This window comes from Xiphophorus maculatus, chromosome 18, assembly GCF_002775205.1.
Source record: "Xiphophorus maculatus strain JP 163 A chromosome 18, X_maculatus-5.0-male, whole genome shotgun sequence".
Classification (NCBI taxonomy): Eukaryota; Metazoa; Chordata; class Actinopteri; order Cyprinodontiformes; family Poeciliidae; genus Xiphophorus; species Xiphophorus maculatus.
Genome location: NC_036460.1, coordinates 12,366,034 through 12,383,215, shown reverse-complemented (window position 1 = coordinate 12,383,215; position 17,182 = coordinate 12,366,034). Strand labels below are relative to the sequence as shown.

The window sequence follows — 17,182 nt, the reverse complement described above, 5'->3', positions numbered from 1 at the left end:
TTTTATCAAACCAGGACTCAAGACGCACACAGGAAGCTTGTTTTTGAAAGTAAATGTGGATGTTCCACACCAGCATGTGTGGATTAGTTCTTAGGTTTTTGTGAAATTGAATCAATACAATTATGAGAAGGTCTATCAACAGGGCTGCAATGTCTGCATGTGAGTAGCGCTCTTTTACACAAATTGTGAAAAAGGAGATGCAGCTAAAACCTTTCAACTCCACACATATGTGCAAGTGTTTTGGTTTTTTTTTAATATACAGAACAGCAATCACAATATATCAAGCTCCTTTCACATATTGTTTGTGGCGGAAAAATATGGGCCTGACTGTTTAGAATGAGATTGCTTCAATTTAGTACTCCATTCAATGCTGCCTGGAGCTTGACTGGATGAGATAAAGGTCAAATATTGACAAAAAGATGGATTTTGGCCACTTTTGCCTGCAGTGTCAATGTATCCTTAAAGTTGATCATAGTTTTGAAGGATATTTGATCAATAGAAACCATCATCTTCTGAACTACTGAAAAAATGTGTATGATTCAGTGAAACCATACTAATCGGAGGGGCCTGCAACCATAAAAAAGTATTAAGCAGGCAAAGAGAAATGATATAAGAATGGATATTTAAATGAATTAAACCATCCCTCATGTTTCAACAAACAAAAATACTGCTTTGCTACATCCCCCTTTAAAAGCAAGTGCAATAAGGCATTTTGCTAGTATGGCTGCATTTTTTTACTCCTCCGCAGTGCAGGTGTCTGATCAAAAACAATAAAGATGCTGCTATTGACATAATTCTATAATCTGTCTGAACATGACCATAGGGCTGCAGAGATGGTGACACATTAAGTTTGTCTATGTGATAGAATTAACTCTAATGTTGCCTGCAGCTTTCTGTAAACACACAAAGCTCTTTAAATCATAAAACTGGATTATAGCTGTTGTCGCCTTCTGTGCAAGAACGATGAAGGTCCTCTGGGTGAAGAACCCGTTGGCCGCAAGCTTGTCATTCATTTACTTTCCTCATTTACCTTGGTATTCAGCAGAGAAGGGAAACGAGAAATACATTAATTTCTGTCAAGACATGTTTGGAGGGAGATTGTGATTTAGTGAATTCCATTAGATATGAAATAGGGGTATTATCTAAAGAAGTTAAACTTTAGCCATTTTGCTTTAATACCTAATGAGCAATGATTTGTTGTAAAGGCTTTATGTTAGGTTGTTATTGACTTTTCTGCCTTGTGGCATTTCTTACTCCTTTAATTATTTACTCTGCCCTTTTGCCACATCCCATTGCCTCGGTTGCCAGTCGTAAATAATCTAGATAAAAACATGTGCTCTCAATGATGAGCAAGTTAGACACACAAAGGATGCAGTGAAACTGACAAACATGTAAAGATAAAAGACGACAGGCTCTAAGGAAGGAGCGTAGGAAAGCAGATTATAAAGATTTGTCACAAGGGAGGAATGAAATGAGAAATCTCCAAGAGTGCTATTATTGTGCCTTCACGTCCACTTCCTCCCAATTAAGAGAACAGAGGAAGAATGCAGATTAAAGGGGAGGGCCTGGAGATAGCCCTGTGGCTCTGCGGTCTTCAGAGAGAAGTTCGTCCAGGGAATTGCTTCGTTCATACAAAAACAATGAGGGGGTCTACATTATTCATTTATGGATGTGAGACTGAAAGCCAGTGGGAGAAAAGAGCCTAGTGAAACAGGAGTGAAGTTGGAGAGCTAAGATGTGAATTGCCTGCGAAAGAAGCACTCCAGGGTTCTGCAGATCCTTTTTCATGTAGGTGTGGTTTGACTTCATTTTTTACTTTTTTGTTCTTGTCAAAGCTTTCTTTAGGAATCCTGACCACCCGTAGAATCCAAGCCTTTCAAACCTGTAACACTGTGATGTATCATCCTTTCATTAATACACGATGCACTAAGAAAATAAAGCTCTCACATATCTCATTAGATTTTTTTTTTGTTTGTCATTTTTGTCAGTTTTGTCATTTTGGCTGACAGCGTCAAAACAAAATTCTGTAATTTTCTATTTGTATCTATCAGCTTTTAAATGATAATAATGACACAGGTTATTCAATTGTATTTAACTTTTCTTTGATTTAATATTGAGCAAGTTGTACAGAGAATCCAGATCCCATTACACATCAAGCAGATGACCACATGTAACCACGGACTGTGGCCCCAATAACTACATATGAACAATGACATTATTATTATTTTTTTATTATGTTGCCTCTAAGAAGTACTTTGTGGGTGAAGTTAAAAATGTCTGTGTGTATGCATCAAGTAATCAGGGGTGTAAATTGTAATCTGTCAAAATGATGGACAGTCTTCAGATTTTTCCATCATCTAAAAGAAAAATCCACATCTCTCTGCATTTAACACTGAAGCATCCATAATTTGATCCCTTGATAAACCAGCCCACCACAGATTATTTTTTTGGGATATGTTGAAAAGTTCCTCCACGTGTTAAACAGCTTTTACATGTACACCTCCGCTTTCGGATGTGCACAACAATAACTCTTAATCTCAAGCTATGGAGTCTATTCACTCAAGTCTAAAGGCTGGATGTTTCATGCTGAAAATGAAACTTGAGGCAATCTTTATTGTCTGATTAATTAATCTCATAATCGTCTAACCGCATGGGACATCCTTCAGTGACTGATGTTTTTTTCCATTTGGTGAAAGGAAAAAGGTGACATCAGGGAAAAGAGACACACCTAGCCATGAAACAGCAGAACACTGATTTCTACACTATGAATCTCAATATAAACTGACATTTCAGATTTGGAGCGTATCAGAGAAATTAATCGAATTCAGAGACATCACATGAATTGGTTACAAAATCACCTTTTCCTCACATTTTAGCCCACATAAGATATATTCTTCAGATTCCCAGCATACATGGCAAAGCAAGAAAGATTGACAGTAGATTTAGCTTCCTTTGGTTCTGCTCTGCAGTAACAGCATTGTGAAAAATGGGCATGGTGCAAAAAAAATGTATTGCCATTTTATAGCCTCAAATGAACCATTTACATGTCCACTTAGCAGAAATTGTCTGAAATTATTCTCAGACATACAATTTTGAGAGGACATTGTAAGAAATGCATGTTTTCTATTGAATACCAGGCAATATGGAATGATTGCCTTATTCGCCATTATTTTCAGTAAATGTGTTTCTGACAGTCTTTTAGTGCAGGAATATACAGTATATTATTTGGTGCTGGACAGCTCAACTCTGCACATGTAATAATTAATTGGACACAACACGTGCAAGCACAACCACAGGAAATGCACATTTTGCTTCAGATTGTCAAGTCTTTCTTCACAAATCATAATGTCAGTTTGAGCACTGATGCAGAGTCAGTGTTCGTGTCTGCGGGTGTTGTCTGTTCTGTCATGTTCAGAACCTGCCATTGTAGAGGACACATTTATGCAGCTGCTTTAGACTTTTAAGCCAGTAAATGGTAAAGCACCACAACAGTGGTGCATTTTCTCTAATTAAATGTACTATGCTTGCTGCAATTTTTGACATTCCTTTGTGTGGCTTTAAAGATTTTTTTGTTTCAGTTGGTCTGCCTCAACCAAATTACTATTTACACCACCCATGGAGATAATGGCTGCCATCAAGTGCTTACTATTAATGGCCAAAAGTCTTTCAGATTACTGCAGAGGAATTGTAGCTCAATTGTACTTATACAATCATTTTAATTTAGTCGCACTGAATGGTTTATGAACAGAAGCGGTTTCTGTAAACTCATGCCTCAATATTTTGATTGGATTTAAGTCTAAACTTTGACTAGGTCACCTCAGAACCTTTCTTTGTTGTGTGATCCACTCTGAGATGGACTTACAGATGTAAGTGATATAATTATCTTGCTGCATAATCGAGGTGCACTTGACCTTTAGATCACAGATTAACGGTCAGACATTCTCCTTCACGCTTTTCTGTTTATTCATGTTTCTATCAGTTACAGAAAGTCCTTCAGATCCGGAAGCAGCTCAATGCTTTAGATGTCTGTTCTATGTTGTCTTGTGAGATCCTGGTTGATTTTAGTGGGGCATCTAATCATAGGAAGATTTCCCACTGTTTTGTGCTTTCTAATTTTGTAGGTAGTTGCTCTCACTGCGGTTTGCTAGGGTCCCAAAGCCATATGAATTGTTTTGAGGCACATTCCAGAAACAAAAGTCATAAATTTTGTTAAGTGAGGCATGATGTGTCTTTTGTTAACATTGTAAGATCTTTTTGAACAAGAAGAGTGTTCCTAGTTCATCGTTAAATAGACATTTGTTCTATTTAACAAATTTGTTTATTTTGCTACGTGGTTGGCAGTGATCAGGCCTGGATGTGTCCTGTGAAACTAACTCCAGCTTTTGAGGTTAATCACATTTTTTCTTTTGTAATAAAATCATCAAATAATCATTTGAAAACTGTGTTTCACCACAGTGTACCATATATCTTTAATAGCTGTGCAAACTTAATATGTTTCTAAAGTATTCTCAAAGCACATTTGATCTTTTACAGCAACATCAAAGCTCTGTTGCTTGAGTTCCTCGCATAGTGTTTGTGCAACACAAGCAATCATCTTGTTGGGAAGTGAACCAAGTAGATCATGTTTCATTTTTAATTATATATTGCTTTAAACTATTAAACAGTCACGTTGAAAATACTTTTGTTTTAAACACAGGAGGATGTGCTGCATCAGCATTCAGATTAATTAGCAAGTATTCAAATGGCTATAATTTTCTCTATTCAAAAAAGCTATTTTAAAAATGTGTTCACGGGTAAAGTAATTTCAGTTAATTACTTTTAATTTCCTCAGGGTCGCTTATTTATTTGGAACAACAGTGCTCTCTCTGTAGGTCTTAATTAGTTATCCATCACCTCTTGAAATCCATCCCACCATAACTGAGCTGATACAGAGAATAATGCAAGCATGGTTGTATGATGATTTGCACGAAATAAACCCGCTGCAGATTTGAAGAATTGCTTTCTGTTGTCAAGGACAAGCGCCTTGACAACAAGCGCTCTGACCATTGCACTGGATGCTTCCTGCAAGGTATTCCTTTAGGTTTTTACCTTGAACAGCTAAACCAATCCTCTACAGCAAGGTCCCTGAGTGCCTGAACTCTAATAGAATTGAATAGCAGGAGGAGGAGATGACCCTCGGGGTATAACTTAAAGCAATTCTTTTGTAAGCAAATTGAGGAGTGGGGATGGAGGAGGATCCATGGCACAAATATCAACAGTAAGGGAGAAGGATGATGCACAAGTTCTGAGAGCTAAGGTCAAATTTTGACAAACTACACATGCGTTATACCTCCTAGTATAAACTAATAGTAAATCCTCTTTCAATTCTATCCAATATATTCAATTTTAATTTGTCGTATAACCAAGTCAAGAATAACAAAACATATGAATGTAGGAAAAATGTTGTCTTTACTGTTGAGCTCCACCTATTTAACTGATTAGCAGTAAGTTTGACCTCCCATATAGAAGAAGAAATGTTAGCAAATTTCTTATGTTGAGCATTGAAGTATGGATCCCGAAGACAAAAGATAAAAGATGGCGCTGCTTTACAGACGCAGAATGATGCTTGCTGATCAGCTTTATTTGGGCTACACATATTATGTGGTCCATGGCTGACTTTAGCTTCTACCTTAACAAATGTATAAGTTTATCTAGGGTGGGTGAAATTTTGAAAAGAGAATTTTGAATACCTAGTTTAAAAAGCTGTTGGTAAATAAATTTATATCAGCCCCAATGATTTGAGGCAACATTGTCCAGAGTCTGGAATATTGCTTGATCTCCTTTGCATGCCATTTAGTGCTGCTGAAGTCTGTTAATCACCTGATTTTTTAAGTTAAACAAATAGAAAGTTTTAAAAAACTTTGAAGAACTAATTGAGCATATTCTAATGTATTTTGAATTGAATTGATTTGAATTGAAATTATTTATTTTGCAAAGTGCCTTGAGACATTTTTTGTGAATTGGGCCTACATAAATAAACTGAATTGAATTGAACTTGGTTTTTAAACCTGTTAAATCTCATTGTTAGCAGTTTGAAGTGTTATCTGTGCAGTGCACTGAGAGAAATGATGGAACTGAACAAACAAGCAAAAAATCCTCTTTGTAAAATACATATATCCTTTAAGTTTTGGTTTGCTCTGTTATCAACGACTTGCTACCTTAATTCATTTATTTTCCCGTCTTATCTTGTTCTGACTGTACTCAATCCTACCTTAGTGGGCAGCAAGTAAAATTTGGGACACATCCTGTATAGATCATTATTCAGTCAGCAGGACGTTGGCAAGAACAGCTTTTGCATATTATTCTGTTCATATACAGAAATACATTCAGAGCAATTATAATTCTGGTGAAGATAAGTGTTTATGCTCATGAATCACCAAAGTTAGCAGTTAGAGTGCTTTGTAAGTGCTCTGTCCTTTGTTTATGTTGTATATCATCCTATGATGCCAGCTTCCCCAAACAGTCTTCTGTGTGCAAAATGATTTTTGTACAAAATATATGAAAATTAACATGTTTATTGTAAACTAAATTACTCTAAAAAATATCTGTTTATATTAACAGTTTTTTTTCTTTTAAAGCATTTAATTTTTTTTCAAGTGAAGTTTAATTGATAAATTAGAACTTGAAGTTAAAATTGAAGTTCCATAAATTAGATTTTTTTTTCAACAACTAAAGCAGAGACGTCTCTTCGGCATGTTGTCAGTAATAAAGGTTGCATTGTGTCAGAGGTTTGGCTCATTTTGTATTCCTGCTGACAGAGAGAAAGAGAAACTATGGTGCGCAAAGGGCTTCAGGCATAGGTTGGTGTGTTTTGTTAGTGTGCATGACTATCTGCTTTGAAATGCAATATATGCTTCAAAGGATGTTGCCAGATATTGTCTTTAGTCTTTCATTTTGCTGCCAAGAATATATTTTTGATATGTATGCCAGGGTTCAATGTGCATATGTTTTTTTTTTATTTAAAGCCATTTTTTATTATTATTTTTCTATATCACATCCTTGTTTTGTTGTGCTTTCTCTTACATCTAAGTTTGTCTATGTGGAATATTTTTGGAAAAGCCTCCATAGGTTGGCGCAAAACACATTTGGGTCCTAAAAATGAAAGGATGTGAGAGCAGTGTGTGTCTCATTGATCTTCTATTGCTCACACCAAAGCTAACTGTCATTTGTTTTCATGCAGAGGTGCAAGAGCAGAGGTTCACTGAGAATCAAAATCCCATTATAGAACCTCCACTTATTGTAACTGCTCTGTTGTTTGTCTTTCATAAGATGGTATTGATTTTATGATCTGAAGAGTGAGAATATATCCTGGAGCAAAATCCCAAGCAAGGAGCTTTGTTCCAAAATGATAACATAACATGCAATATGTCAAAAGGTAAATCAGTGTGTAATTCCATTTATTCTAAAGAAATATTGTTTATAAAAAATATTTTTAGAGATTAAAACTCTCAAAAACCTTTTAGTTTAACTCTTTGGGACACATTCTTTATTTATTTATTTCCCTAAATGTGTTGCGATGCTGATTTGTGTTGATAAACAGGTCTGCCTAATAAAGAGGCTGCTGATGGTAGATATAGTCCTAAGTGTATGACATTTGTCAAATATGCCTCAACAGTGCCCTAACACTTCAGGCGTATGGTAGCAGTGTAAGGAGTTACCTTGAAAAAGGCTAGGTCCCACAATAGCAGTAAAGTACCATTTAAACTCCACAGACTACCTTGCTCTAATTGTCTGTTTCTTTATGATCACATTGTATCAGCCTTCTGATGGGTACTTCTGGTGGATATTTGCAGATTAATAACTGAACCCTAGAGGTCTCAGCAGTCTGCAGATCTCAATCCAACATAAAGTCTTGGATGTGTAATAAAAAATAAATTAAAAACTGCAGCTAATTTGTTATGTAAACATGGACCAACATCACTGAACAATATTTTTGTTGAATCTATGCCATGAGGCATTAAGGTTGTACTGAGGCCAAAGGAGGGAGTTGTATCTAATAAAGTGGCCAGTAAATCTACATGTCTAATGACAAATCAAGGTTTCTACTTCTTCATCTCTCACAGCACATCATGTTTTAGCGACCAGGCAGCAATAGTTCACATATGAACAAATGGAGCTGCTGTTAAAGTGTTCCTTGTTCTCCTCTTCCCCTCCCACTGTGACTTCCATCTGTACACATCATTAGGTTAACAGACATTGTCATTTGCACTCAATGGGAAATTTGATAGCTGTTTCACAGTCTTTTCAAAACAATAAATTTGGCTGTCAAATAAAAAAGTGCAACTTAACTAATACTTCTTTAGTTCTGTTTTCTTTTGGATGGTAAGTCTGATTTCCAGCTAAAACTAAAATCAGTTATCCTCTGGTTTTAAATGGGCAGTGTTCAATGTTTGGTACAGATTTGTCTTAATTTAACTCTGACATCCCACCAAATTGGTGCACAGTGTTGTAATTTTTCATATGGGCCTGGTTGAAATAGAAACCTCCATAGTTCAACTAAGTTTATGTCACATTGGCAGTTTGAATGTGACCAAACTTATTATATGCAACAGTCTCCCAGATATTCAGTGGTGCTTTATAAAAAAAATTTTTTAGCTTTACATCATGTTACAATGTTATTCTCTCATCAAAAACGTATCTGGAGTGTTGCTTTGAGTCTTTCATGCATGTTTGAGACATCCTTTAACCTCCCATAGAACCCATTCAGCTGTGCAAAATACCTGGGTGGACAAAGCTCTGACTTTGAGAACAAAGCTCCTCCTCAATAGATGTTAAGATGGCTTCCTGAAGGGAGAGTTTCTAAAAGAGCAGGAGCTTTTAAAGAGACAGAGGCCCAGTTTTGAAGCATTAAATTATAAAGTCAAATGAATTTTAAGTCAAATTTGATATACATGGCATTTTTATAACAACCGAAGTTAACATAGTTACTTAATTATTCTATAAAATGGCATTATGTGCCTGGAAAATACATAATACTGCCCATTTAAAAAAAAATTCACATGTAGGAGAATAAAATATGCATCTGTGCAAGTTCTAGGGGTTCACTCTACAATCAAACAAAAATAACCCATGAGATTATTATGTCCAAATAGTAACTTTTGTATTAAGTTACTATTGAAGTGTAAACATCAATAGTTTACACAAAAAGTTTAGACTGTTATGTTGTACTATCTTAAACCAGAGATGAGGTAAAAAATACAAAAAAAATTCTAACTCTGAACCCAATAACTACCAGTAGGGAAATTTTTGATTGTGGAATTAATTTTTTACCTGAAAAAGCAGTTGTTCCAGATAGATATTTGACTTTTTTTTTCTTTTTTGCTTTTATACAATGTACCCTTTCAGAGTCATTATGAACTTGATGATGGGGAAGTCAAAACACCATGCAAAAGTGTAATATCTGAATCAATAGTTGCCCTTTAATCTAGACTTTGACAGAGCCACCTTTCAAGTTTTACTAACAAATATAAATAAAACATTTAAGGGTTCAAATTAATCAATAAGCCATTAAAATCTGAATTAAAACTGAGCTTTAAATAAATTTACTAAGAATGTAATATAATTATAACACAATTAATAATTAGATCAAATGTGGCAACATTTATTCTTTGTAGACTGTTATGTTGTACCATCTAAAACCAGAGATGAATAACAGCTCATGTTCTGCCTTCCACTTGAATAAACTGATTTCCGCTTTTGCTGCAGTGGTTTCATCATTTATCTCCCTCCGACTGTGGTGCTCATCATAGATAATGACAGTTGTTTTTGCATTTCTCTGAGCCGTACTATTCTCTTGCAGGCTCACTGTCCTGAAAAAAAATCTCTTGGGTCCTTGGCAATGCAGTACTTGGAGCTGAGGCACAAAGAAACATGCTGCATGTTTCACCAGGGAAACACATTCAATAAATATCCTGTCCAGGAGTGACACTGAAAAACTAGTCCATGGATTTGTTACTTCAAGGCTGGAATTCTTTACTATCAAGAAGTCCACCCAATCCAGTTAAAAGCTTTCAGCCTTTCCAAAATGATGCAGCAAGAGTTCTGATGAAAATTAAAAAGAGATCTATTTCTCTTATTTCAGCTTCCCTTAATTGGCTCCCTGCTAAATCCAGAATTGAATTTCAGATTCTACTCCTCACATATAAAGCCCTTAGAAATCAAACTCCATCAAACGTCAGAGATCTGATTGTTCCATGTGTTCCTAATAGAGCTGTCAGACTTCAAGTTTTCTGGTGGATCCTAGATTTTCTAAAAGCAGAGTTGGAGGCAGATCTTTTAATTATCAGTCTTCTCTGCTGTGGAACCAGCTCCCAGTGTTTGAGCCAGAAAACCCTGTCTACCTTTTAGACTAAGCTTAAAATGTCAATTTTAATAAAGCTTATGGTTGGACTGGTTTAGGTTATCCTGAACTATCTCTGTAGTTATGCTGATATAGGCAAAGGCAGCTGGAAGACAAACTGACTGCTGTTTTTAACTTTCTCCTTCTCGTACTCTCCAATTTGCAATATTTTTGCCGTTATTTCAACCATTAATTTTATGTTTTCTTTCACTTTTTTTCTCTTTATATAATCTACATCTGGTCTGTCATTCTGTTTAGCTGCGATACCTTTCCTGGAGGAGGGCTTTGGTTGAGATCTCCTGCTATTAACTTTTTACTTTTCATAAACATTGAAAATATTCCTACATCAGTTCATGTGTTTGTTTTATGTGCATCTGCTCTGTTTCCTCAAATCCCCAGTCGGTCGTGGCAGATGGCTGCTCGTACTGAGCCAGGTTCTTTTGGAGGTTTCTTCTTGTTTTTTTCTCTCCACTGTCGCTGTATGCATTCTCAGTATGATGGATTGCTCTAAAGTCGATGACAAAACGCAAGTGATTATCTGCTGCTGCTACATGCTTGTTCAGGAGGAGTGAATGTTGCAAGTCAATGACTCAATGCAATCTGCTGGGTTTTGTTAGAACTTTTTGAGTCAATTTGGATGTTTATCTGAGCTTAATGTAATGTTTGCAAACTAGGATTATTTTTGATATAAGTGTGACTGAAGTGACTTTTTTTGTAAAGAGCCTTGGTCCAACATTTGTTATGAACTAACATGCTATAAATAAACTGAATTGAGCTGAACTATATAAAATGTGCTTGGTTTGCATGTGCATTTTCAATGTATTTGGGTTCATACAAAAAGAAGGAAGTAATATCAGTTTTTTCAAAAGCCACATACTTCTAAATACCATAACCTTTTATATTAACCTCTCTTGTAGATAAGATTTTTATAGAATACCTTATATACTATGAAAACTACAACACTAAAACTTTACGTGCACCATGCCAGCTTTGTTGTAACCCCATTATTTTTCAGTCCTCAGTTTGACTGTCTGTGTGCTTGTGAGTTCTTCAGTGTCAGCTAGAGCAAAGAATGACTGGTTCTTTGTTAGGCATTCATGAGTTCTGCTGTGTTACTGTATACTCAGATCACTGACCAACTTCAGAGAATGTATGACTAAAAATACAGCTCCACACCACATGAGATTCTCTGCTGTATAACTCTGTATGCAGAGTCGTACCCTGCTCTCTTCTTCAGAACTAGTAGTCCCAATTTAAAGTGGTTTTAAATGCACATACTCCTTTAACTGTGTGATCTTTAAGATTGCTTCAACTACCAGAGGCTTAGAAGATTGGTAGAGGGCTGCAGGGATTTTAGGGATGACTTCACATCATATTGGTAAGCAGATCTCACTGAAAACATTTTCTTAACTTATAAACACCTTCAAACTTTTACTGATGTGAATAAGCTGCCCGTTTTAATATAAACACGTTTTTTGGTTCCCTTATTTCCAGTTATACAGCTTGTGTCACAGTGGAATAAGCTCCAGATAACGAATTTATTCCCCATCACTCTGTCGTGTCTCTGCCTTGCATTTTTATGACATACAAGGATACCCAGATTTAATGCTGCAGCATGACCTTTCTACCAGTCTAGTGCTATATTATGCGAAGTTTGTTCTTTAGCTACACCAAGCTGTTATAAATTTTATGGATATTTTTAAAAAATGTCGCAGTGATGCAACTTTAAAACAACACATGTACCACAAATTTGCACAATTGGCATGTTGTTTAAATACAGGTTATTTAAATGTTAAATGTAATCCTGTGCTCTGCTGCTATGTGTGCTGATGGAGATTCACGCACACTGTGTCCATACCAGCTTAGACCATTTTTTGCTTTTCAAATGTTCCTTTTCCTTATAACAGATTCTGAAAGGTGTGTGTGGGTTTTTTTTCCCATGTTGACATGACAGTTTCAATCTGTTTCTCCAGCATACCAACATTTCTTTGTTGGCTAAAAATCTTTAGTTACCACTGGGTGTGAGGTGAGGTACCCCTGGACAGGTCAGTGGTTAATAACAGGATAAAACAGACACGCACACCCCCACACACAAAATCATACCCAAAAGCAATTTAGGCTACCCAGTTCAAACGTCGGCGTCATGTTTGGGGAAGCCAAAGTATCTAGAAAGAACCCACACATCATAGGGGAAAGTGAAAACTCCATGCATAAAAACCCCAGGCCAGTATGGTACGTTGAAAGTCATTTTCCTCATATCTAAATATCTGAATGAATAGAAGTAGCACCATATAATTGGCTAAGTTGCTTTTTTTTGTCAGTAAACAATCAGACAGGTGTAACTAATGTTGTACAATAAGAATGAGGGAATTCTCATTCAGTATAATCATGCTTCGTCACGTTATTACTGTGACCAGTCCTTATAACTGGTTGCAGAGCTAGTTTAATTCCAAATGGTAAAACTGTAGTAAAGAACACAAAACAAACTGCACATTGGAACACATAGTCAAGTTAGTATATATGGGCATTTTCAATTCTAAAAGAAAATTCGAATTGAAATTCTAAATCTACTGTATTAAATTGTTACTCTGAACCAATCTGAATCTTCCACTGATCACTAGACAATTTCTAATATAGCTCTTGCATAGTTGGTAAGAAAAAATGTTTTATTCCCATGTTTTCAATGGCTTTAACACATCTGTAAAGGCTACTCCTTATTTTGGAAAATAAGTGTAGGGAGCAGTACTTGTGTTGGCACCTATTTTTCACTATTTGTGTCCTTTTAAAAAGGGAGACTTTCTGAGTGAACTAGAAAATGACATTACTTCACATATTTGTTGACTTTACAAGTGACGTGATCTTGAATTAAGTTTGTTCATTTGTTAATATTGGTTCAGTAGTACAAGAGATGTTTTATGTTTCTTTCTCTTCTTCTATTAACAGTATATTTGAATGTTTTTGCCCTGAGCACAGAATTAGAGAGTATCTTCTGTGGAATAATAGTTTGGTTTTGTCAGAGCATCTGTTCCGATGTATGCAGCAAGAAAAATAGATGTAGTTCAATGTATTATTAAACATGGGTTCGGAAATTTTAAGAAAGCCATTTTTATTGAACTTATTTAGCTTAGCAGTGTTGCACAGCTCATGAAAACATATGCATAAATTTCTGAATTATGCTTTAGAATATGGTTACATGCATACAGCCTGATAAATAAGCATGTTGAAAGTGTTGTTTTTGTTTTGTTTTTTTCAAAGTACAGGTAGGATGACCAAACGTCCGTATTTCCCAGGACATGTCCATATTTCACGTCCTGTCCCGGGCATCCTGGGTTTTTTTTAGAAAGTGAGGAAATGTCCTGTTTTTTAAATTTCCTTCATTGGACCATTAAATTTACAGGCACTAGGGCACTGCGCACCACGCTGCGTGTGATGTAATCCCTGAGCCGCGTCAGTGCGGGCAGCCCTGTTCTTAATCAGAAGATAGATAGCGTGGCTGTCAGTACGCCAACAACATGCCAAAGCGCAAATGTATGGAGTTTCCCTGCTTTTAGAGCCCCCCCACCCAGCCGGCTTCAGGTTGTCCTGGTTTTCCCAAATTACAATATGGTAACCCTAGTACAGGGCCTATGTTTCTCGGCTGGCCTAGGAATGCCTTGGTATTCCCCAGGAGGAGAAGGAAGTCTGGGCCTCCCTACTTAGACCTCATCTGACCCCGGATAAGGGAGGGAGGGAAGGAAAGAAAGGAGGGATAGATGGATGATATTTTTTTTAGTCCTTGCAACAGGATTTCCAACAGTTGAATCTGATTCAATTCAGGGACTCTTTCTTTATATTGGAATGGGATTTCTAGCTAAAGCTAGTCAGTGTGACAGACCATTGGAACATAAACTTTAATTAGAATCTAAAAAATATTGAAAACAGCCCAACAATTAAATGAGAATGGAAATTATTTTGGCCATTCTATACCTAAGGTTTTAAGATTTTTAAAGTATCTCCGAGCTGCTATTCAAAGAATTCATTCACCAGCTCAAAACTGAAAGGCCTGGAAGCATCTTAGGAGGTGATGTTTTAAATAAATGAATATCTATAAGTTCAATAACTATTGTACTAATGATCCCCACTGTGACTCGTTGCATAAATTCCTGCTAAGTGAGTTCAAAGCACATTCTTGCCTTCTCTTTTCTAACCTATAGTACTACTTATGTTAAAGGAATAGTTCAGGATTCTGTTAGAGGTTTATTTAACACTATTCACAGAAACTAAGACCTTTTGAAACTGGGGTTGTGTTAGTAAGGTTTAATTATCTGCCATGGGGAAGGGAGCATTTACACTGGACAAAGGGACAGGTGGGCCCCAGTGATGGTTTTTTTTTTCTGATCCATTCTGAGTAGAATTGATGGCCAAAGACAATGTTGGAGACATCAGAGAACACAATATGCATCAGTCCCTATTGACACCAGGCAGCCTTTAGTGGTGGTGTTACAGTGTAGGCAGATGTGTCTAATCAATACAAAACTCCCCTGCACTTTGTAAATTCTACAGTGATGAGCCCATATTACATGAATACCATAATTAATCCAAACATTGTGACCCAGCTTAAACAACGCAAGCATAAAAAGCCTCTAAGATCAGTTGAGTCTCCATGTAAAAGCTTGTAAACCTGTTCCCCACAACCTTAATTACCTGATGGTCACCCTTCAAGAGTGGGATGCCATGCCTCAGCAGATAGTTTAACTTGTTGTCAAGTTGTAATTTATTCACAAGAGCTTATGAAACTTTGAGACAATGACATTTTTGTTGTAGCATACCCACCTCTAGCGGCTTTGTTTGTATATGTATGTTTGTACTTAATTGCACTACTTTCATGATGTAGTAGCATTGTAGTCATGCGTACTTTCTATGGTTTTCATAAATTTTACCAAAAAGCCAAATTAGTTATCGATGTCAATTATTTTGAAAGGAAACCAGACATTCTCAGAATATGGAAGAATCATTGATGACAAACCACCTCCTTCTTCAATCTCTCTTTTAATAAAATCATTGGGTTTCTCTTAAATAATAATTCAATGCAAGTATGACGGCAGTTTACTGGTTCACAAAATAGCATTCACATACCTAAAATGTTTTTGAGAATGAACTTGTTTTCAGATGATAGAAATCTGCTTTAGTCTTGGCCTCTCTTAGAGAAGGAGTTAACAGTAGCCTCCCAGACCAATAAATATAGATGTGTGCTAAATGAAAACACCACCAGACTTATCTATCATCAGTAAGATATTTACAGCTTATAACTTTTACCAGAACCTCAATCTCAAGTTTTGAACTATCCCTTTAATATGCCCCTTAAATTGAATATTTTTGAAAACATTGTTTAAATCTTTCATAATAGTACTTTTTTTTTCTTTTTCTTTTTTGTAGTTATTTTGCGGTGGTCCTCACTCAGCTGTGTGTCACTGAAAGGGACCTCAGGTGGTGCTGTTGTCCTGACAACGAATGAAGGGAGCCTCACAGTCAGAGGCTGGATAATGTGAAAGAGAGAGAGAAAGAGTAGGAGAGAGCAGAAAGGGAAACAGGGAGGAAGAGTGAGGAGGTGGGGAGTTATTTTCACAGAGTCTAAACAGTAGCCTGCCTCTCTCCGTCGCCGCTGTGGGTTGTGCAGTCCCTTTACGCGGAGAGCATTACGCGTCACTGGACTATAGAGCGAGGTCCCCTCACTTTTCCACCCCCCCAGCCGTGAACTATTTCAGGCTCTCATCCATCCCGCACTGTTTTGGACCTACATTTATCCCGCGTTTATTTACAGCAGAAGTCTGGACCACTCGACTTGTTTTCTTCTTTTTTATTTTTTGCACGTTTGGATCTATTGCTCCCGAGACGCGCTTTTAAGATGCATGTGGGGCGCAAATCGTGTTGGAGGCAGCTGCAGGCTTCTTTTTTCAGACTGCTCTGTCTTATCCCCACAGGATTCCCTGTCCGGAGTGTGGATATGCAGCGGGCCACCGACAACATCACCATCCGCCAGGGCGACACGGCGATTATAAGGTAAGAGTCATCTCACAACTTTTCCTCCAGGACGCAGCATCGTTCCTGCGAGCACGCAGCTACTGGGGGGGAGGGCGGACTCGACTGTTTTTTTGTACTTTGTGCTACACACTTTCCCCCCCCCTTTTTTTCCCCTCTTTATTTTCGTAAAAACGGAAAGTTCCTGTTCACTACTTATTCAGAAACAGGAGCAAATAAATGTTTATTCGTTCACAAAAATGTGGATGTGCACGTAGCGAGCTGCTTTATAGTTTAGATTGAGATTTAGACAGGGGACCTCGTTACTAAATATATATTTTTGTAATGGGTTGCAGCAACAAAATATATTATTTTAGAAAAGGGTAACGGAATGGGAGCTATCTGATCTGTAATGACAACTTTCCTGTGGCTTTTGGAGATTTTTTTTAAATAGAAAAACAGAACAATCTTGTTCTTGCATTTTCTCTGTGCTTTCGCTTGAGTTAGAATGTCAAACTGCAAACTGCGTTTACTCCTTGCTTCAGTTGTGTCTGGAGTACCTTACCAGTACAATTAACCACGGCTCAGACAATGCAAGCTGTCAACGTTGTCATACTCAGATGCTGCATGAACAGACGCTACTGGCCACCTGATCGGAGCCATGTGTTTGTGACAGCCTATAAATAAAAGCGGATTAAGCGTTTCCCCTCTTTTTTTTAGTAAACATGTCGCTCTGCTTCAGCGAGCCTCCCATCAACTGAGAAAAGGCAATGCTCTTTAATATTGTCAAACTGGTATTGCAGGGCT

At 37.0% G+C, this 17,182-nt stretch overlaps 1 protein-coding gene across 5 annotated transcripts in view; it reads left to right on the top strand.

Moving 5' to 3' along the window:
• lsamp (limbic system-associated membrane protein) overlaps window positions 1-17,182 on the top strand; it is a 737,122-nt gene that overhangs the window by 513,455 nt on the left and 206,485 nt on the right. For 4 of the 5 annotated variants that reach the window (XM_023351201.1, XM_023351200.1, XM_023351202.1 and 1 more), the window contains exon 2: window positions 16,339-16,417. In XM_023351201.1, the coding sequence (XP_023206969.1) occupies window positions 16,339-16,417 (79 nt within the window). Of the gene's footprint in view, window positions 1-15,954; window positions 16,418-17,182 lie in introns of those variants that run through there. The other variant, XM_005804579.2, reaches the window with a different exon arrangement.